Below are 22,033 nucleotides of genomic sequence, written 5' to 3'. Positions count from 1 at the left end.
TGAGCAGTTTGACAGAGGTCTGCAATGGATTGCAAAACAGAATGGGACATGGGGGGGAAACACTTTTTTATTGTGTTCTTTAGGCAGCAATTCTGTTATTTCAAGTTATTTACAGGAGTGGACATGATTTTAAATAAATAATGCTACACTCGTGAACCTAATGATAAAGCAATGAATCTTATTAATCTATCCCAATTCAAAACATGCCATAAAAACAGCTAACAGTAACATCAATCATCGAGCTTATATGGGCGGTAAAAGCAGCGGGCAGGGTAGTGCGAATGTAAACATTGTCCCAGTCAAATATCCACTCAGGAAGCCTCTCTGATGAGGCTGGAGAGCCTCCTGAAAGCCTGAGGAGAGGAAGACACGATTCAGTGGCAGCGTAGTGAAGACTTGTGCTGCTGCTCGTGAGTCTCACTACCTCATCGATCTGCTCTGGCGTGGCCTGAGAGAAGGCGGCTCTGACGTAGGGACACCGCTCACTACTGTTGATCATGAACGCACCACCGGGAACAAGAAGCACCTGAGTGTGAGATAAGTCGCTGCATCATTTCAAACAGCACAAACAGCATGTTTCTCTTCCACGGTCAGAGTGTTTGCGACTTAGTGCCGCTCACCTCCTTCTCCAGGGCCTTCTCCATAATCAGCTGCTGGGTGTCGGCGACTCCCTTCAGTCTCATCCACAGGAACATGCCGGCTGACGGGGCGTGCCACTCCGCCAGATCTGCACACCCACACACACAACACATTCAGGGGCCACAACATGTGTTCAGAGTGAGTCAGTACAACTACTGCTGCCTTTCTTCACACAGCTACAGCCTTTAGCATTACCTAGCATTGGAACAGTGCAGTAGAGAATGGGATCAAAACTCCAGCAATTCTAACAAAGTTTTCTTTCTTGCTTTCTTTTGAGCCTCCCACCGGGAACTAAGAGCAGGGCTTCTACCCGTCGTAACTAAAGAGATAGATAGAAATAGGGGAAATTCACTGCAACAGGAACAAACCGAAGCGAGTGGATCGCAGGCTCATGTGCCTACAGGAACTAGCTATAGACAAGGGTTGGTGGAAAGCGGGCCCTTTGAGAAATGTCTGTCCCAGCAGGAGCACAAACCTTTGAGCCACTTCTCCGCAGAGCTGATCATGGCATCACGCTGCGTCCTGTAGAACTCCACCACTCTGCACCAGAACATGTTACAATGGGTCATTCAAACCAGCCACAGCAGCAGATGAACTTTGCCGGGAGGGACGGACCCATCGACGTGCTGCAGGAATCCATCCTGACCCCAACTGTGCAGCAGCTGTGACACCATGAGCTGAGAGAGAGAATCGCAGGATATATAACCTGACAGTGTTCACCTCTGTCTCACAGACACTCTGTTTAGTTAAGACTATTTAATTTCCCTTTTTTGCTTCAAGGAATGAAACTGACACGGTGTTCCTCCTCAGATAAAAGATCATCAGCATACAGATGTTATCAACTAAACACACTTCATTTGGGAGGGAAATGAAAGCTCCAATCGAAAGCTAACTCTTGATGTCTGGCTGAACAGTAACCAAACAACATGGGCCGGATTGAAGTCCTGTCGAAACATGTCTAAGACTGAGCCGGGTGAATCAGTGTTTAACTCTTGGGAGGCAGTTTAACCTTCAGAATCATTGTGTCTACTGATGCAGACACAAAAACACCAAATTCAGTCACCTGTATTAAGATGGCCTCAAATAAAAGTGTTACAAATACACAGAATTGAAATGCTAACAGCTATCTGTAAGAAATACAATAAAAATACCGTACTCGAAACTTTAATCACTAAAGTCAACACACAGACACACTTGTTGAGTAGCCTGTCCTGGCTGTTACTCCAGCAGAGGAGAAAGAAATTCTACATGTCAGCTTGCTTTCTCTACTGCCAACCTGCTCCCCGTGTCCTCGCTGGCTTCACTGAGCTCACAGTTCTGTAAGCCACAGTTCAGTCGTGTAAATGGGACTGGTCTTCCTCAGGCTGTCGGAGAGTGTCACTGACACACCAGACAAACAGTCGAGGCATTCAAATGGACCACGTAACGCAGGACCAGGATTTGAATGAGGTGCTCTGCTCACCTGTGTGAAGGTGCTGGTGTGCATGGTGGAGGCCTGAATGTGCAGAACAACCCGGTCCACAAGTGGTTTGGGACCTGTCACGAAACCAATCCTCAACCTTGAACACACACATGCACAGACATATAGGAAGTCAAACAACTAGGAGCTGACACTGGATTGAATGAACGTAGTTCAACACAAGGTCCAACAAGAAACTAGGAATAAAATGACACCGACAAAACCAAGATAATAATTTCAAAAAACTTTAATTTAAAAAAGACCTGAGATGGACCCCGTTTAGGACGAAATGTGGCTAAACTTTCAGAGACAACTGTGAAGTTGAACTGAGACAATAGAAATCTTCCTAACAAATGCTGTGAATCATCTCACCCTGAGGACAAGATCTTAGAGAAGGAGTCAGTCCTGATGATTCTTCCATCAACGTCCATGGACAGAAAGGTGGGGGCCCAGGGCTGCAGGGGAGGGAGTGGATAAGACTTCAGTCCAACAGTTTGTCTTTAATAACGGCACGTGTGCCATCAAAGGTGAAGATGTATAGATGACACCAGATTCACTTGTGACTCAGTATTTGAAAACATTATTCTAAGACAGTCACTTATGTCCAAAACCTTAAACAGCGGAAACATTTGGCATGTTATCACGTTCATGTGACACCACATCAGTCATGCGACACCCTCCTCCTTGATCCTAAACAGGTTGGTGTTGTGGTTCAAAAACATTATTTGTAATAAACACAGTTTGTGAGGTCATAAGATGATCACAGACAGACAGAGAGTCGCTTCAGTACCTTGTGGAACTGCAGAAAATAATAGGGGTCGTCCTCGATGATGAGCATGTCGTACTCCCGGGCCAGCTGTGTAAACACAAGGTGTTAACTCAAACCAGCTGACCGGAGACGTTTCACGGTTTCCACGGTTGGATCACCTGGTACACTTCCCTCTTCCTCTCAGTCGTCATGGAGGCTCCCGTGGGGTTTCCCCCGTTAGGAATGGTGTAGAGGACTCTGGGAGCGGTGCTGCCCGGCTTGTGGACCTCGGCCGGGTCCCACCGGGACAGAATCTCTTTCAGAGCCGCGGGGATGATTCCATACTGATCACTGGGAATGTTGATCAAGTTACAGCCCAGCGGCTGCAGCTGTGGAGGGAAGGACTCATGAAGGGATGAAGCCAGTCTAGTCGCATGTAATCCTCACCGCCGCCAGAGTTCCAGCGTATGTGGGCGTGTCCAGAAGGACATTGTCTCCAGGGCCGACCAGCATCTCGAACACCTGAGGCAGATACAGACATGGAGGTGTGACTGAGGGCTTCAATATTTGGAGGAAAGTGGCAACAGTCAGGGGTCAGTACCTTACACAGACCCTCCTGGCTCCCTGTGGTTACACACATGTCCATCCCTCCCTCCTCAGGTTGGTAGGCGGCTGTGGGAGGACTGTGGAGACTCTTCTGCAGGTTCTTCATCCACGTCAGCAGCTCTGGGATGCTGTCAGCAGAGCGACGGATCCAGTCTATCATGTCCACTTAAGAGTTCACTCCAGAGCAGTGGGCTGCCTGATCAGAACCTACCAAGTATTATGTTGTGATGCTAACCTCTAAGAAACGAGTCTGGCGACGGATTCTTAAGAAAGTTACTATTTTTAAAATGAAAAACGTGCTGAACGTGAGGCTTACAAACCTGAGTGTTCTTCAAACACTGGCTAATCTGAGCGCTAATGTAGCTACTGTGTTATAATCTGTCGAGTTATAATGTGTGGATAAATTCCTCCTGTTCCCACACTAACAGAGCACACACTGAGCTTAAAGCCTGACTCGCCATTGGAGGCATGAGTGGTTGGTTCATGTTCTCTGAAGAGGCCTGAGAACTCTGCACCTGCCACACTGCACTGGTGAAATTGTGAGAAATGTTCCAGTTTGGTTGGATCCTGCTCACCCGCTCGATGCAGAATACTGCAGCGCTCTCTTCATGACCGCCTCGTCGAACTCGATCCTTTGTCCGCTCTTCGTCAGGATGGACGCTGACTGGAAGGGGAAGGTGTTTGGGTTGGGGGCTCCTCCAGCCAATGAGATGAGAGAGGGTGGCGATCGCTGCTGCAGCTCCGCTACAGATGAAAATGTAGTCTTTTTTTATTTATTAGTGAAATTGAAATGCTGTTCCATTGACTGGAAACGGTCAGCCAGTTTCCAAACATGATGAAAACCTCTGAGGCTTAGCAGCAGAATGCAAGCTCATACTGAAGTGTTCTCTAAATGTGAGGGAAGACACTCACTCAACATCCTGATGGGCGACGGCTTCCTGGCTGCACTGACAGCCGTCAGATACCGAGCGTAGTTCATGACTCCTGTTGAACATGACAGCCGGAGTAAGTGTACATGTACACAAACCCGGCAACTTGTCCTTTGGACACAGGTCAAGTCACAAGTCAAGCAAGTGTACAACAGACTCCGTGGCTGTTTACTGTACTGTACGCTAAGGATGGTGGTGTTCCAGCAGGTGTCAGCGGAAGGTTCAGTCTGTTTCATCTCAAGATAATATTTTCCCATTTCTTCAATAATTACTTTAATAATATGACAGAATTAGGGTGGAGACGCTATTTAAAATATAGTCCAGCAAGCATCTAGTTAAAAAAAGGAGGATGACTTCTCTTTTGACTGTTGCTTAATTAAAAAAAAAATGTGCAAACTTGGCAAGGGCCATTAAATAACAATAAAGACATGAATATTAATCCATTTTGAAAGTTGCCCCCCAACAAACTGACTCCTCGCAGGGACAGAGGTTAGATACTCCGGACCTCTCTGGACATGGACGTTCTAGTTGAGTGGCAATTTTTTTTCACACATAATCCTGAACTGAGTCCAACGCCAGCGTGGAGAACTCCTCACCTGCATCTACAGTCTCCTTCCACGACCACCTCAAGCTCGTGATAAATGAGAGTCGGTCACTCATTGTGAACAAGTGAGACCAAGTGAGGAACACGATCTCTGACTCAGAGGAGCTGACCCCCATCCTGCTCCAGTGAGACGTTAAAGTGTTGTAAAATAGGATTTGGGTCGGAAAGAACAGTTGGGAAAACAATCAGATTTTATTCTTTCATAATTTGGGAATGACTGACTTGGTGAAAGTGTTGTTATTGTACGTTAGATGTCCGATTGAAATGAACCTTCACCACCACTTAAATAAATCAGCCCGAGATGAATGTGACTTTAAATATCAACAAGACAGACAAACTGTCGAAACACCTCTTGGACCTGCACCTGTTCGCCTCATATCGACCGCTTTGATTGAAGGCGAGATAAACGTTTCCCAGTCGAACACACTCCGACAAAGACTCGCCGAACATTCGCAGAAACACAGGCTCGTGGCGTGCACACGCGCGGTGGAGCTGACCACGACTCGAGTGTCCCGAAAGACACTCGTGGCAGCAAAACTATGCGACTGACCTTGTTTGTGTCCGTCCATGAGGGAATTACAGTCAACTACTTAGCACTTGTGACCAGTTTACCGAGTTCGCCTTCGCCATTGCTACATCACCGAGCACAGCTCGTTACAGTGTAACACGTTTATAACAGCGCGTCCATAAAGTGAATGAACAGCTGAGAGAAAATGGCTGTACAAGTCAACTCTTACCAGTACGGAGCCCCATGGCTGCATGTGTGGAGGCTAGTTTCCGCCAGTGGGGGCGGTAGCGCTCATAAACGAATGTGAGCGGGGCAACGAAGAAGTGGCAGTGTTGTTAGCTTAGTAATGCTGTGTACGGACACAGAGCAGCGTTTTATGCCGAGTAAATCTAAAAGTATTTTTAAACCAATGATATTTGCCTTTCCGGCTCTGAAAAGTGGGGAGATAAAAGGACCGAGGACAACATCGGCACTGTTCTTCGTTACCATGTAAATCTAAACCGCTTCCTCAGGCTTCAGCTTGTGGCGTTATTAATCATTTTAACTCTCTTTCACGTTTAGGTCGACACCTCACGCCACGTGAGAAGCCCAGGCCTGCGTTTTTGTCGTCTTGTTTCACCCCCCTGGTGAACTTCCAATGGGGAAAAGGAAAGACATGATCCACCCCAGGTTTCTAGGTGAGATACAACTGTTGATATAAAACGCTATGAAGGGCATTTTCAGCTCAGCTAATGCGCTTGTAATGATCAAGTGTTGACATTTGGTTTATAGTTGGTGCATTGAAGATGTTTGATAATGATATACTAAATATAAGAAAACAAAAATCGCTTGTGGCCCTACAACATTGGTTCTTCATGGCTACACAAGATCAGTGTACTGATATAAGTAACACCCTCACTTCTGCGCTGTATCATTTTATGTCCATATACGAAAGTGCCTGTATGAGTCACATTAATGCACTCTAAACTTTGTGCCATTGAAGTCCTTTTCTGGCTCTTTAGAGGAAGTCACAGAGTTTGTTGAATTCCTGAGCGGATCTAAGCCTCTGTTTCTTGATTTTGCTCAGCAGCCGAAGGCAGCATTGGGCTTCACAACGCTCACAAACGGAAACACAAAAAGCATAAAAAGCACAAGAAAAAGCACCATGGTTTTCCTGAGGCCCCGGAGCCTGAGCCTGTCGTGCCACGACCGCCACCACAACTTCGACTCAAGATCAAGCTTGGAGGTCAAACACTGGGAACCAAGAGGTGAGGCAGTGACAGGCGTCCAAACCGTCCGTGGTAATGTGAGTAATGCGTGCAACTATTCATTCTCTTGTTAGTGTTCCCACCTTCACTGTGCATCCCGGGGTCGCCTGTCCTCCGTCACCTCTGATGATCATCAATAATAAAAATGAGGAAGACAGTGATGATGACGACGAGGATGAGGAGGATGACGACGATGTGCCCTCTGTGCCTCTGGAGCAGTATCGAGCGTGGCTGGGTAAGACACCAAAGCAAACCTTCATCTGTGTATTTTTGCCAAGTTATACTCCGCTTCCTTCTGAGGTGGACTGAATCTAACACAACTGAGGTCCGCTTAACCTTCATTCCAAGATGTTGACAGGTGACACAACTTTCTTATAGAGGATTTTTTAATGTCTATAAAGTAGTTCAGGTTGAGCAAAGTTGCTTTGCTTTATTTGAAACAGCTTTGTTAGGCTCTGTGGAGGAGTGATGGCCACATTTCTTTAGAAGCCCTGTCCTTGATGTCAAAACAGAGTTAATACTTTCTGATGAAAGGTGGAATGTTCTATAGGCTTCAGATTTAAAAAGCACCATGTTTGATACTGCAGATGAAGACAGCAACATGGCAGCTTCTCCTCTACCTGACGTGGACTCAGACTCACTGCTGGAGGGGCCTGTGGATGAGGAGGAACGATGGCTGGACGCTCTGGAGAAGGGAGAGCTAGATGATAACGGGGAACTGAAGAAGGAAGTGGATGAGTCTTTGCTCACTGCCAGACAGGTGATGATGAGCGGTGAACAGTCAAAATCCATGTTTATTTCAGAAGTGTTTGTTAACTGAGTAAGTTTTTATGTTTTCTCAGAAAGCGCTGCTTCACAAGCAGCAGAGTCAACCACTCCTGGAGCTTCCTATGGGCTACAAGGAAAAAGAAATGACCGCGGAGATGATGCAGAAGCGGGAGGAGCGGGCTCGGAAAAGACGGCTGCAGGCCGCCAAGAAGGCGGAGGAGAACAAGAACCAGACGATAGAGAGACTTACAAAAACCAGCAAGGCCAAGATTAAGAGCATGAGAGAAAAGAAGGCCAAGCAGAGTCAGTGTCCCACCATTCGCTACAGTGACTCTGCACAGGGGGTGATCATATCCTTCCCAACTGGGATCTCGGCCCCAGCCCCAGCCCCTCCTCGACCACCACCACCCGCGCTCGTCAGCTGTGGGGTCAGTGGCTGCACAAACCAGAAGAAGTATTCCTGCTCCAAGACTGGGGTTCCTCTTTGCAGCTTGGAGTGCTACAAGAGGAACTTGATGTTGGTGCAGAGCGCTGCCTGACAGTGGTGGACACAGTCAGCATCTGCATTTGACTTTCAAGGAGTCCATTTTGTGTCAATTGTACAGACCTTTTTTTTTGTCAAACTTCAACCAGGATTGAAAGACATTCATGAATCATGCAGATTTAATCAAGACAAGGCCACTGGAGAATAATTGTGACATTGAAGCCTCCGCAATAAAGCTCATCATGAAATTGGTAAAGATCAACCATACAAGCAGACGTGCACTGTGACACTGAGGTATTTAATATTTTCACTCCAACATGAAGCACATCTCCCTGATGATACAAGAACAGATTTTTAGCACTAAGGCACACCACATTTTGTTTCTGTACACGTGTATGGAAACCTCTGGCTCTCAAAGGAACATCAGTTCTGACTCTACAGGGACAAGCCAAAGGAGAGTCTGAAGGCCATTTCGACTGGAACCTCCGCCACAGAGTCGTGGAAACAGACGTAGAACTCCTGAGGGACTGGCTCCAGGAGCATCCGCCTGAAGATGGACGAAGAAGACAAAGAAAAAAACAAATTGTGTTTCATGTAACTGCCAAACACAGTGTCGGAAATGTCTGTCCTTCCTCCACTCATGTTATTATCATCATTCCTCAAATGATTTATGATGAAAGAATCAAAACACAACAAGCTTTAGCGCTGTAGGAGGCAACTTGTTTGATAGCAGGGATGAGGGGCTAGTCAAAACGGCACGACAGATTTAGTCAAAAACTTGTGTTACAATTATAGAGCTTGGGATAGAAAATATTCGTGTGCTATGTCAAAGAACTTCTGTATTAAACATGTTTTGAAGCTGAAATATAAATAAATATTGAACATAGGGTTCTCATGCAGATCCTTGAGGTGCTTCATACGTCACTGAGACTTTGACCTTGTCAAAAGGTCAAATAATCAGATTTGTAGGAAGTTATAAGTGACATACCCAATGACCCAATAGGTCATGGTTGGGGCTGGCTTCCTCTGGTCCGTCCAATTCTCTGGTTTGCACTGAAACAGGACTCCGTGTTCCTTAACCGGACCCAAACCCCAACCGCAGCCATGGGGTCGGTCTGCTGCCCGACGACCCTGAGTTTGACATTAACCACAGTCAGAAGGAAAAGAGTAAAATCAAAAGGAGATGACTTTCAAACCAAATTCTATATACTGCATATACTATATACTGTAAAATGGTCATCTTTATCTGTAATGCAATAATTCAGACATGAGCCAAAACATTTTCATGATTTGCGAAGTGAAAATCTTCTGCAATCCATTCAGCATGAATCAGGATTTTCACCAACACAGCCCAAGCCACAGATTATTGACGGAGAAGGCAACTCACTCGGGCCGGCAGGCTCTGCTGGAAAGCAGCACGGATGGACAGACAACAGTGGTGGAAGTTGCGGATGAGTTGTGGATGAATGGATCCACTGAGCTGAGCCACTTCTTTGTGAGTCGGAGCGATGAAGATTCCCTGCATGCTCTCCATCAGGACGTAGTGGAACAGGGTGTTCTCTGCACCCGACGTCAGCCTGTGGATGGGAATCATGTGTCACTGGATTCCGTTCCTCAAACAACTAACTGCCAAGAAAACTTACTTAGAGATGTTGCAGACCTCAGTCTCTCTCTCAGTCAGGGTCTTCTTCAGGGTGCCCAGGTAGAAGGGGTTTGGCTGCCTCTTTCTAGGAGTCTGTGGCGAAAATATGGCAGTTTAGTTTTAAATGTTGCTGCAAGCCAACTTTTGAACAATGATCGTGTTTTGCAGAGAAGAATTTCTTGATACTTGACCTTAAAGAGGCCGCTGGTGTCAGACCCTCCGGACAGCGAATGACGCCTCCCTCTGAGCTTCCGCTCAGAATTTGGGGTGGAATGAGGACTGTATCTCACTGTGGAGCCCGTGGCCAGCTCACCCTCGACCCCGCTGTCAGAGAGGCTCCTCTGAGGACTGGGTCGCCGTGCCTTCTCCTTAAACAGGCTGCGGCCCATGGACCCCACCGACGAGCTCCTGACAGCTCCTGCCAGTTTACTGAAGATCGGGGACGATGAAGTCAGACTGTCGAGACGCTCCCGAGTCGTTGATGCAGGAAGAAGCCAGTCGGCACAAGACAGACATGGAGCTGGGGGAGCATTCAGGCGCTCCTCTATACCAGCTTCTAAACCTTCCAACTGCAGCAGCGTTGCTTTCACCTGGGATCAGAGCCTTCGGTCAGGAGGCAAACATTTAGTGAAATAATTTCCAGTGAGACGGAAACACGCACCTGATCTACATAGACACAGTCCGGCCCTGGAGAGCCCACAGCTGGGGAGGCACATCCTCCTGCTTCCAGCAAGACACACTGCATGAAGTGTCTCTGAACAGACGAAGATGTGTTCACCGTGAGCGTTTGACATATTCAACTCACATATGTTGAAAGAAAATCCACTAGATGCCACTTAAAGTAGAGGACGCACTTCTGAACGAATAGCACTGGCAGGTTTAAGGCGTGTTTTCTTTTGTGTCAGTCACCCCACCCTTGTTTACTACTGTTGCTCTATCAAATCCTATTGCACAACTTCTTTTACCACAGTAATAAAGAAACACAGGCGGAAACACTGACACTACTATCAATAAGCAGGATTCTAAACACAATTTTCTGTTAAATATTAAATATCATAATAATGTTGAAATTAGTTGGAGTCTTTATCAACCTTGTACTGGGGAAAAAAAGTAATGATCAGCATAGAAATGAATTCATGAATTATAAACACACATTATACTGCAGAGATTTTCAGTCGCTTTTGGAGAATAATACTGACTCAAGTCCTCACCAGTCCCACGATGAGAAGAAAGTGTCGTCCTTGTAGTTGCTTGTAGCCAGGTGTCGTGCTGCCACCACCGGCTCTCTGCTGAGGAAACACCTCTCTCCAGATGACCAGCTGACCCACGCGCTGCTCGGAGGCCAGTGGCAGCAGACAGTAATGCTGACAGTACAGGCAGACGTCCAGCAGGTCCTCCTTGGGCAGGTGGTTGGCGATTAGGTACGACTGAGGAGGAAACATGTTGATAACACTGAAGGCCATTTTTGTTTCATTTAAACAGTGAACATTCAAACTACCACCAGTCTCAAACAGATGAATCCACTGTGACGCTCACCTTGAAGAAAAGACACGAGCCAAGAATGACGTAGAGTCTCCGCAGACCAAAGAAGTCTTCTGACTGTGCAACAGAAGGAGAATGGTTGGTAGAGAGAACGGAATACATGTCCACCGCACCATTATTACTTTGCTGTTTTCAAAGTACAAGACCAGTCCCTGAACACCGTCATCACCTGGGGAGCACATTCACATTAAGAGCATGACTTGAGGTGGCAACCCCTGTATCTCAGACACCTCAGTGTTCTGCAGCTCCACTGAGTAAAGACAGTGAAGGGCCAGACAGTGAGAGAGACGCTCATACAACTGCCAAGCACCTTCAGTTGGCAACAAAAAGTTTGCAATATTGATGTATAGACTGTCGTTGTTGTTTTTCTGTATTTAAAAAAAAAATCTAGATTTGAAGCATTATGAGATCAAACAGCTATAACTATGAGAAAACATTAATTAGCCTGGTTATTTTTAAGTTATTTAATATGTCTGTTTTCTGGATAATCACTGACCCGTCTATACATCTTTATCATATTTTTTGAAACAACTTAAGGTGAAAACAAGATAAACAGCATCCAAAACATATATTTTTTAAAACTCACCATTTCTCCGAAATCAGACGACTCAAAATCTGAGAGAACCGTGTCCACCTCGACCTGAGGAGCAACAATCAAACTTAGCTGAAGAAACAGGGCGCAGCATCCTCTGACAATAGCTCTTGGAAGAATGTGTGATCACGGAATATTTGCGCTAATGCATGAGAGTGTAGTACTGGCAGAGGACACAGGGCGGCAGCAAAATAAAACACTATGATGCCCAGTCTTAAAAAAATGTTCGAGGCACAAACCTTGATTTCTGGCGGAAGTGTGAGCCACCGCACTGCCGGCAGTCCATCGAGAAAAAGGGTCCGTGATACATCAGTGGGCGGCACTGAGAATCTATCCCTCAGGCGTGAAGGCTGGATGAGCTGCTGGAAAAAGAGGCAGAAGAAATGGTCCAGTCTTGGAACATTATCCGCCTTACAGAAGGCACTGGGGAGGAAATGAGGAAGAAGAAGCATCAATGAAACAGTCACGGAGATTCGACCGGGAGGAATAGACTCGACTGACCTGTCCAAGGAGCCATACATTACTTTTAAAGTCCTGACAACGTCCTTCACCACTGTCTGGAGACACAGCAATGGCACCCTGAGGGAGAGTTTCAAAAAAATATTTCAATGATTAAATATCTGAGATAACATCAGACATGACTGCTCAAACCCAGGTGGTTAGCATACCACGCTGCTAATGGTATCAAAGTAAAAACATTCAAATGGTTAGTTTGCATCCAGTGATACATGCACAGATTTAAGAGTTCACAACATGTGAACATAGCATTTTAGAAATTCAGACTGGCATGTGTTTTCGGAACCTACCTCTCCGCAGGAAGCCCAACAACCAGTAGGTTGTTGTCGTCTTTCCAGTAGCCCACATGTATCAGGTGTTTGCCAAGGACCAGGGATGAACTGGAGGAGATGTGTTAGGAATATTTATTAAAGCACAAAGAGTAAAACTGTAATATTTTTCGGATATAAGTGGTTTACTTTGGAGCAAACTCCAGCAACTCTAACACCAAAATGTAATCCAGAGAAGACGCCAACTGTCCATCATCACAGACATTATTAAACACCAAACCACCAAAATGAGTTTTTAAACAAGCAGGGACAAATGAAAATCCTACAATCAAACACCATGCGATATGAAGTGGTACTAAACATTGATGCACGTCATAAAGGCAGATGAAACAAATGGATGGAAAGGGACTTTTTCACGCGGCTACATGTATACTACAGTTCGTCACAGTCACTTTGGCGCACACACTACCATTGCGAAATGCACCAAAGCGAGAAAGAGGGTATCTAGATTTAATGTAAACTTGTTGGTCGAGACTTTCCATGAGGAAAAAACAATGGTGGAAAAGCACAGCCTGTCCATATTACGGAGAGTTTATTGGACTGTGGTTTGGATTGTTGACGGGTCGCTGGTATGAGACACATATAATCATGGATTATTAAAACCATTGAACTGCAGCTGGCGCAGAACTCAAGATACAGCACGATTAGATTTCACAAAATTACAGGAGGAAGACGGTTTAACCAGATGAACTTCCTGGTGGAAGAAAAATATCCTGCAAATAGTAGCTGAAATGAATCCTCAACTCTTTTTCTGAAGGGTTCAGATGGAGAGAATCATTCTAAGCTTGAAATGAAAAGAACTCCACCGAGGAAATATGTTCCAAGTTTGCAACATGCCAATGAAATATTCCCACGACTGATCAGGCGGATTGTTCAGGCAGGAAGTTGGATCGGGCACATTTACAAAGTAAAACACTATCAGCACTTTACTCTGAGCATCAACATGCCGAGGGAGCCGACTGCAAAGAACCCAGGTCGCATTATTAAGGACGATTACTCTTGCTAGTGTATGTTGTCGACAAGAATAGACAAAGACATCAAAATCTGAGCTTTAAAAAGGTGGTGGTAGCACGATCTATACATGGTCTTGTCAATATTAAAATGTAGTCGTTGCGTTAACATAAGAAAGATGCCACAGACAGCATGTCTGTGGCATCTTTTGTGCTGCGTCGTCTCCCAATGTATGGAAGTCACACTGGCCACGCTAGGTTGCCCAGCATTACCTGACAATCTGGCCTCCAGTCACATTCTCCAACATGTCGCAGAGAGTGAGGAAGATCCCCCTGACGCTTTTGAGCTGGCTGGACTCCTCAGACGTGGGGTACTGGTATAAAATCTCCTCCTACACACAGAAGTAGAGCATTTATAAACATAAAACCAAACCTGCAGTTTTTATAATATATCTATTATCACCAGTGGTTCACAAAAAATAGCAATATGTTCTGAATGACGCCTAACCAGGGTCTATTCATCAGTCACATGTTTTATACACATGTTATGCAAATGAACACTGAGTGTGGGTGAACTGGGAATGTCCGTAGGATTCTGAAACACAGGAGGACTGTTGTTTCCAAAAGCTGTTATTTCATTCTCAAGACGCTTAAATGGTCAAACCCTTCAGTGCTGACGCTGCGTTTGCCACTCGCAGCAGCAGGACCAGAAATTAATCCAAGAATTTGGGAACTGTTTTGCGACTGTCCACTGAAAAAGACTGAAGCGATAGGAGATGCTTGCGTAAAGACTCAGTTGAGGTGTTGTGGGCATTCAAAATATGATCCAGACCATCCAGCTTGTAGAACACCCCAGAGAAGAACCACTACCAGATGGAGAGCTCATCTCCACCCTGGATGGGGAAAATGGTCCTTTAGTTAGAGTGGCCAGGAAACGGGAACCTCAGAGATTCTCTTGCTGTTACCACTGAAACCTGAGAACCTGACAGCTAAGATGATAAGTGGAAGCTGACATGCACCGAGGTACTGCAAGATTAAGGTTTATCTTTACTATGCTTTTATAGAGTGAAAAGAAGTTTTAGACTACAAAAAAACACACAAAAATCAGAGATACACTCAGGACATTACAAGTGAATCACTGAAATATTTACAACTAGAGGAAGCAGAGCTGGGTGAGGGGAGAGGAACCTGGACAGAGCAGGCATTTATAGCCTTGGCAACCACAACAAAGACAACTTCAGGAACGCATTCAGTCAGACTTGCATTATGCCTGGTGTGTGAGTGTAGCTTAGTAAAACGCTCAGCTCGCGCAACTTAAGCGTGTCTATACCTCCAAAACACACTACGCCCCCAGTTTCTCAGATTTCTGCGACCCTACAATCTGGGGGGAAAAAAAGAATCAAAGTCAGAGAGTGAAATTGGTTTCTGCACGATACTGTCATTTGGAAAATTAACCACAGACTGCTGAGGCTCCAGACTTCCCAAACTCTCCCTCATTTCCAAGGCTTCCAGGACAAATTGGGAAGAGATTTCTGGCACGCACATGAACAGAAAGACTTTGAGAAAGTTATGTTTTTGAAAATGGGTTTCCGTGTAGAGATGTTTTGCTAATGTAAAAAAAAAAAATGAATTCATCGAATGAACCAAGACAGCATCATTAATATACTCCTGAAAGTGTCACCTTCCAACAAGCATCTCACCATCAGAAGGGGAGGTGTGTTTAAAAGAAAGGTCGGCCATTTTTAAATGATAGCCTTTACTCATGCAAGGATCTCAAACCTCATTTATCCTGCTCTGCTTTCCATTAGCAATGGAATTTGGAAGCAGTCCAAAGCAGTAGTCTTCTGACTGCCCGTCCCAAACCTCTTGCTCTGCGGGTCAAGGGATTTCCTGAACAACTCCGGTCGTTCTTAACACTCCATTATTAGAAATGCGCTCCGAGTGTGAAGATCATTCAGGGGAGGTACTTCAAACAGCACTGCTGAGACTGACTCAAGATATTATTGTAAGTCTTCCAACTTTTTCTGTTTTTATTAGCACTTGCGAACAAGGTGCCCTAGTCCAGCGGTAAAACGGTGGATGAGGATCAAAGGTTGGTTACGTAGTCGCTTCATAAGCATTTTAACGGGCAAAACCTTTTTTTCATTACACCATCATAAAACGCCAATATCGTGTCACATAAACAGGTTCAACAGCACATATTTACTCAATATAAATTGAAACAATTGAAGCCACATTGTTGTTGTTGTTGTGGTCATTCAAGGTTGATGGTGAGCTCCAGAACCAGACCAGTTGAGAGCCTCTGCTCTAGTCTTTGAGATGTTCTACTCCAGTCAACAGCTGACAAGTGCCATCTTTATCATCATATAAACACTTTAAGTAGGAAATATACTCACTTCCTCTTGTGACGAGTCTGAGTCCAGTTTGACTGACAGGTACATGACAATGTGTGGGATGTGATTGATGGACATCTGGAGTTCAGCCATGTCTTCACCCCAGAGGAGGCGGACCAGCTGACTCACAGGTGGAGAGCCTTTTGTATTCTGAACTGTTGCGGTGTCAGAGGCGGGACTGTCCTTCAGTGTCGCCGCCGTCTCTAACGTCAGCCGGACCTGCAGGAAGGCAAACTTCCATAAACACATCATCAAGGACACATGTGAAGCGAAGACTGTGCATTAGCATTAAGTGTTTGTATCAAGGTCTCATAGGGAGGACATGTCAAAGTGAATCAAATCAGGTGCCACGAGAAAGAAAAAAAGGGGACAGACATAGACTGCTAAGAACATTTTCAAGGTTTTGGTCTTGTTGCGCCACGATTGTGCTGAACTATTGTCATGACCAGTCAAGAGCACAGCTCGAACACTACCCTCTGTCAATCACCAGGGTTATGTATCAGGGGTCTTCATCCCATCCATTTGTAAACCGAAGAACTCTAAAATTGACAAATGTGTTGTTCAATGAAACCTTCGGGGCAGGTTAGATATAAGATAAGGGATTTGGAAGGGGTTCTACACTTCCATTTCAATGTAGAAAGCAAATAGACTAATGTGCTCTGTAATCAGTTTTGTCTCCGTCTTGGCGCCGGTCTTAACATCAACACTAATGATGAGATACAACTTCAAACAAAACTTTGGCTCTCAACTGTTACAAAGCTTTTACTCAGGCTGTTCGTGTGTGTCAACGTTTGTTTGTTCTGCTGTAAAAAGCCAGACATTTCCTTCATAAAACGTTATGAACCAGGAACTAGGCAGAAAAGAATTTATACAATACTCTTGAAAGACAATTGCACAACACCCAAACTTTTAAGTTATCAATTTCAGGACAGTCATGCAGGTTTGAATTTTCCTTTGAAAAACAAACCAAAACATAAATCCCCAAGAGATTCAGGAAAGCGCATGACAGCAAATAGCATGGCGCTGAGTTTACCACAGAATGTGACAACAAAAGTCCGAATGAAGTCGAGCACAACAAACAGCACCGGGCTCCAAGTGTGTGTGTGTGAGAAACTGAATTAAAACCAGACCAGTTTGTGTGCCCACAAAACACAGAACGACAGCTGGCTCATGTTCTTTCATTAATGAGGCAGCTTGAATATCCAAACTCTGCATCACTTTTTTCCACTGCCATTCACAAAACCTGAAAACAATCTGAAGTTAAAGTTTTGCTAGGTCCAGAATCTCCAGAGCTCTAAGTTCCGACCTATCCAAACAAAGCGTATGGAACTTTGCACAAAATCATTCCAGGGGTCGACCAGTGACCTTGAACAACCAGTCTCGTCACATCCATTTTTATCAAACACTCCACTGATTCAAGCATCAGTAAATGTGAACAGTGAAATAAATGTTGTGGAGATGCTACATCTGAAGTCAGAAATGTACATCATACGACCATTTAAACAGAAAGATTATTTCCAGAAGCCAGTCAGCAATAACCGCAAGCTAACTTCACTTTAGCAGGCGCCAACTTCTGGGCTGCGAGCCATTCCAACAACCCCTCCCCTAAAAAAGGGTAGCCCTGAGCTCGGTTGTGGTATAGCACCGTGTGATGCAAGTTAGAGGCTCTACCTCCCAGGCTCAAGTTTGATGAATGGGACACATTTTTAAATCAGACAACCTGAAATTTGGGAAACCTCGAGGCTACGTGGGCAAGCTGCAGCCTCATCACTCATCGTAAATAATAAGGATGTGGTCTGAAGTGCGTGCCGGAAAAAATTCCACTCCGCCGATGTCAGCACTCGAGCACACACTCGCCGATGGACACACACATACTCTGAGTTAAAAACTTATTGAGCTTCAAGTGTCAAGTGTGAACTCAAAGTCACCACACGTGCTAATTTATTGAGCAGCGTGAGCAAGTTCATATGGGCCTCTTTCGCTTTACTTCCGACTACAGCAGATTAGCGCTCGGGTCTGACTGCTCGCCTCTGGAAAAGCCACAGCAGTGTCTGTCCACCAGAATCTCCACACACACTCTGTCATTTACAAATTCTTGCTGTTTGATGGTCAGCATTTCGGGTTAAGAGCGCCACATAAAGCAGACTGGCAGGGTTTTTTTTAGCTACTTATCCAAAGATGGTTTTGCACTAATTGAGGGTTTTCCATTTTTAACACGGGTGCACAGAATGTGCTTCTGACTGAGGCTTCTTAGGCTGTGAATCTATACGCTGGTGCCCGTACAGTGTAAACTATTTGACTGATGTCTCGTTTTTTTGCTCATGGCAATGTGATGTCAAAGTTGCTTTTTCAGTTAGTATCTGAAAACAAAATTGCAATTGTTCGGTAGCTATTTAAAACTTCGGATACAAACCTGCATTGGTCCTGGGATGCAAGACAAAACCCTCTCAATGTTCTCAAAGGACACATCCACATCATCAACCGCAACAAGGACATCACCTGACAGAAAAGACAGAACATTCAGTGAAGCACAAATCCAGATGAACTTTCTAAACCCATGTCCGCTGCTCAGTCAGAACCAACAAATTGGTCAAATGTTTTTGAGGACGTTTACAGGTCAATAGCTGGTTCTTAAATTTGACACATGAGGTCACACAGCTCACCAGGCTATTTCAACTTACATGCAAAATACACAAGGTGAACTCCATTGAGATAAGCATACAATCCGCATTGATAACTCAAATACAATGATCTCACCTATCATGATCTGACCACATTTAATAGCTGGACCATTGGGACTGAGGCCATGCACAGTAAGCCGACTGTCCTGAGGAGCTGCTTCAGCTTGTCCCCTGGTCCAAAAGTGACGGTGTATCACTCCAAGCAGAGCCTCCAACAGCCCTCCGCTGTACGACAAAGGTGTGCATGATCCTCCAAGACGCTTAGGATTGACATATATGCTCACTTCCTTCAGCTGCCTCTCAGGGTTGGGAGATAGTGCATGTCTTTGGCACGCCTGGTTCTTCAGGATGGATGCAAGAGGTAGCGAAGATGATGAAGGCTCTTTACTCCCACCCTCGCCTCCTCTGTGCTGAGTGGATCGACGTTTCCTCCTAAGGATCTTGGCTAGTTTCTTCAGTGTGGGCACACGTTTAGGCCGGGAACTACATCGCTGTTTCACGTTTTGCTCAGTGATGATCTCGGCCTCCTTTTCACTGAAGCGTACATGGTTAGTAGACACTTGATCACGCGCCAACAAAAGCTCCTCTTCACCTTCACTCAGCTCCAGGTAAAAAAGCTCCCCATTCTTCTGTATATCATCCAGCCATTCGGGTTCCAATTCACTAAATGAGAGAACAGTACATAAGTCAATGTGAAATGCAAGTCAAACTTAACCAACATTCTGTCCATGACTATTTAAGCTTAGTTCATATTTAATTGTATGATAATTCGCAAGACAGTGACAGTCATGTAGTTTGGACACAACTATGAAACCATAATAGATGACTGCATGAACACGCTTAAGTAGATATACATTGAAATACTTACTGAAAACACTATTTACAAAAATGGGAATCGTTCTTAGGTAATGAAGCTTTAGTTTGGAGGATGTGAAAAGTATAGTTTAAACACACTGTCTAAATGTGTGTATTTTTACTGCAGTGTATAATATTATGATTTTAAGAAGCACAGTCTTGGGGTTTGTTAAACTAGGGATGTATACACTCTTCAACTGGTGGCAAATAAAATAATAAAACTGAGCTCGGTGTTAGATTGTTGCTCACCCTGGCAGCTACTGGACACTGTATGTGAAATAAAGCTAAGCTGTCCACTTACTCGGAGCACTCCGAGCAGCTGCTGCTGTTCAAGGACTCCTGGCCGCTAGCGCACTTGGCAACTGATTCCTCCATTTTCCCCAAACCGTTCTCCGAGTCATGGTGAGCTTCATAGTGCGCCATCTACCAGCTCTGACCATTATTCTGGCCAACAAAATCCCGAAGACGAGACTCAGAGCTGCACTCCCGCCATGTTGTCCCAGTCAGTCAAACAGGGTCACGTGGTGCACATTCTTCTATGCGATTGGCAGACACGGTCGCCCCTGACAACAATGAAGCGGTCCACACGGAGGGATATTTTAACTTTTATTACTATTAAGCGCGACGACGAGAACCAATCCAGAGGCAAAGAAATGAACAGTACAAATGTTTCATGGAAAAATAACGCTCTAAATAGTTGATTCTTGTCTCCCGCATGGCTTGGATCAGCGTTTAAAATCCCCTCCGGTATTCAAGTCCCTGAAGCAGTGAGCTCATTCGGTGGTGACACAACACAAGAAACAAACGCGCAGCATCCGACACTGACCTGTACAGGAGGACGCTGCGAATCGAGTCAAAGTCCTCCAAGTTTTGAGAAAATGACCCTCCATCGAGAGTAAGGTTGAACATCATCTGTGTGTCATGTTGTCTCCGACCCTTTTGGAGTCAAAAGCACAAGCAGAGAAGACACCAGTTGTGGCTTCCCCATTAGGGTGATGGCAGCATCGAGGCGCCACAGTCTCACCGATGCTGGGAGGAAAGTCTGTGGTGAGTGCTTCTCCAGCAGCAGCGGGGAATGTGGCTGAGCTGGCAGGTGGAGAGGAGACCGCCCACAGAAAAAAAAAACAAAAAAACAGAAACCCCTATTATGTAAAACTCTCACAGGGCCTGGGCAAATACCAAACTTTTTTTTTTTTTAATCAATACATCCAATTTCAAATACAGAAATAAAAAAAACACCTAGAGTGTTTTACAGTTATTATTTAAATAAGTCAGCATCCACTAAACCATGGTTCATTGCATGTCTGTATCTGTCCAATCTGACCAACTTCTCCAGAAAACCTGCTCCAGGGATGACCTTCATAGTGTGCTGGTCCTGCTCCTCCTGACTATACAGTGAAGACACTGCCATCCCTTCTTCATTCTTCAATTGATTTCAAATGCTTTTTACATTTCATTGAACACATAGAATCAACAATTATCCGCACAGTAAAATCTGATCAGAAGTGCAGGCATGAGGTTATGCTGCCCCGTAACTATGCTGTTGAAGAAGTCACACTATAGTGATATACATAGCATATCACTGACAAAGAAGAAGGATTTCGTTGACGCCCGGGCAGTAACAGTACAGCCGAAGGATCATTTGCATGGACTGAGCTGAATGACTTGCTACCAGAAGTAGAACGATGGTGGGCCATGAGTCAAGTAATCCCTTCACCATTAAGTAAGAAGAACAACAAAAAGCGAGTGGAAACATCTCTTGGTTCTTTTAAAAGTGTGAAGTTGTTCGGGGAACACAGTGTGCACCGTTCGCGTGATATCACTACGTATGCCCATTAATTGCCCATTTTTTAAATTGTTGAACGCATATTGATGTTTCTTCCTTGCACAATGGAGGCTTTTCACTCATGTATTTGGAGAGAAACCCTAACGTGCTGCCATATTGGGGGGATTCAGGGGTGAACACAGGGCTGGACACACTGTGGTGGAGAAATGTCCACAGACCCCAGAAACGCTGGTCATAATGCTCCACAAAAATCGAGTCAAAGATGCAAAGGTACACAGGTGTGGACTTGGTCCCCCGAAAAGGAGGCAATATTTGGAAGTAGTGCTGTATCTTTGTGGTGGAGATCCATACCAGTTGACTCTCATGTTTTGGAACAATAACAATAAAAAGCCACATTAGTTCCTGTAAAGATGGGAAAGAAACCTCTGAAGTACTGGAACAAAAATGTTTTTATAGTGCACTGCTGCACACTTCAGGTACTTAATGCCAGACATGTTTAGTTTATTTTAAAATGCATACCCACCCAACACAAAATTTGACATATTCATTTAATACTTTTAACACTTTCGAATTCGAATTGGTGATGTATTGCAATTCAGAGTAGTGGTCTATAAGTTCATAGGTAAGTGTGAAAAGCTGTGTAGTTTTCTTGATGTTTTCCACAACAATACAACAACAGAGAACATTTACAAGCATTTATAAATACACACATATTTTATTGTTCAGCTTTGCTATCCACAAGTGGCATCATTCCT

At 44.9% G+C, this 22,033-nt stretch overlaps 3 protein-coding genes across 6 annotated transcripts; 1 reads left to right on the top strand and 2 right to left on the bottom strand.

The window, feature by feature from the left end:
* Positions 1–58: 58 nt before the first annotated feature.
* aadat (aminoadipate aminotransferase) lies at positions 59–5,788 on the bottom strand. Of its 2 annotated transcripts, none has more exons than XM_053860636.1 (14): positions 5,723–5,788; positions 4,365–4,436; positions 4,028–4,196; positions 3,448–3,580; positions 3,294–3,368; positions 3,026–3,235; positions 2,889–2,954; positions 2,471–2,553; positions 2,102–2,198; positions 1,255–1,316; positions 1,115–1,179; positions 621–727; positions 425–526; positions 59–353 (listed from the first exon to the last, which is right to left on the bottom strand). In XM_053860636.1, exons 1-14 carry the CDS (start codon positions 5,736–5,738, stop codon positions 312–314), a joined length of 1,299 nt encoding a protein of 432 aa, XP_053716611.1. In that variant the 5' UTR covers positions 5,739–5,788; the 3' UTR covers positions 59–311. The 2 variants fall into 2 exon arrangements, with proteins under 2 accessions (XP_053716611.1, XP_053716610.1); XM_053860635.1 differs by lacking the exon at positions 5,723–5,788 and adding an exon at positions 5,536–5,707.
* ino80b (INO80 complex subunit B) lies at positions 5,787–10,550 on the top strand. Of its 2 annotated transcripts, none has more exons than XM_053860637.1 (6): positions 5,787–5,982; positions 6,055–6,170; positions 6,560–6,740; positions 6,815–6,975; positions 7,328–7,500; positions 7,583–10,550. In XM_053860637.1, exons 2-6 carry the CDS (start codon positions 6,131–6,133, stop codon positions 8,045–8,047), a joined length of 1,020 nt encoding a protein of 339 aa, XP_053716612.1. In that variant the 5' UTR covers positions 5,787–5,982; positions 6,055–6,130; the 3' UTR covers positions 8,048–10,550. The 2 variants fall into 2 exon arrangements, with proteins under 2 accessions (XP_053716612.1, XP_053716613.1); XM_053860638.1 differs by having other exon boundaries at positions 5,788–5,982; positions 6,563–6,740; positions 7,583–10,549.
* On the bottom strand, positions 8,273–20,464 carry intu (inturned planar cell polarity protein). 2 transcript variants are annotated; one of them, XM_053860633.1, is made up of 17 exons: positions 20,319–20,464; positions 18,714–19,300; positions 18,370–18,455; positions 15,960–16,175; positions 13,837–13,955; positions 12,575–12,664; positions 12,270–12,347; positions 12,008–12,191; positions 11,763–11,816; positions 11,171–11,233; positions 10,846–11,061; positions 10,296–10,388; positions 9,826–10,224; positions 9,636–9,727; positions 9,380–9,569; positions 8,981–9,123; positions 8,273–8,539 (listed from the first exon to the last, which is right to left on the bottom strand). In XM_053860633.1, the coding sequence occupies exons 1-17, from the start codon at positions 20,402–20,404 to the stop codon at positions 8,428–8,430; spliced, it is 2,808 nt and encodes a 935-aa protein (XP_053716608.1). In that variant the 5' UTR covers positions 20,405–20,464; the 3' UTR covers positions 8,273–8,427. The 2 variants fall into 2 exon arrangements, with proteins under 2 accessions (XP_053716608.1, XP_053716607.1); XM_053860632.1 differs by lacking the exon at positions 20,319–20,464 and adding an exon at positions 19,794–19,987.
* Positions 20,465–22,033: the final 1,569 nt, after the last annotated feature.

The sequence above is a fragment of the Synchiropus splendidus genome, chromosome 3, assembly GCF_027744825.2.
Source record: "Synchiropus splendidus isolate RoL2022-P1 chromosome 3, RoL_Sspl_1.0, whole genome shotgun sequence".
In the NCBI taxonomy this organism is placed as follows: Eukaryota; Metazoa; Chordata; class Actinopteri; order Syngnathiformes; family Callionymidae; genus Synchiropus; species Synchiropus splendidus.
Note: the sequence above shows the minus strand (reverse complement) of the source record. Positions and strands in the feature narration are given on the sequence as shown.

Excerpts from the sequence above, each read along its gene's own strand:
- aadat (XM_053860635.1), bottom strand. Across the intron at positions 4,197-4,364 it reads GTCGCCCATCAGGATGTTGA|CGGAGCTGCAGCAGCGATCG; the intron begins GTGAGTGTCTTC and ends TTTCATCTGTAG. Across the intron at positions 3,236-3,293 it reads ACGCTGGAACTCTGGCGGCG|CTGCAGCCGCTGGGCTGTAA; the intron begins GTGAGGATTACA and ends TTCCCTCCACAG.
- ino80b (XM_053860637.1), top strand. The coding sequence starts at position 6,131 with ATGGGGAAAAGGAAAGACATGATCCACCCCAGGTTTCTAG. Across the intron at positions 6,741-6,814 it reads CAAACACTGGGAACCAAGAG|TGTTCCCACCTTCACTGTGC; the intron begins GTGAGGCAGTGA and ends TTCTCTTGTTAG. Across the intron at positions 6,976-7,327 it reads GCAGTATCGAGCGTGGCTGG|ATGAAGACAGCAACATGGCA; the intron begins GTAAGACACCAA and ends TTGATACTGCAG.
- intu (XM_053860632.1), bottom strand. The coding sequence starts at position 19,915 with ATGGCGCACTATGAAGCTCACCATGACTCGGAGAACGGTTTGGGGAAA. Across the intron at positions 13,956-15,959 it reads CAGACTCGTCACAAGAGGAA|GAGGAGATTTTATACCAGTA; the intron begins GTGAGTATATTT and ends TTCTGTGTGTAG. Across the intron at positions 10,389-10,845 it reads TTCTTCTCATCGTGGGACTG|AGACACTTCATGCAGTGTGT; the intron begins GTGAGGACTTGA and ends TCGTCTGTTCAG.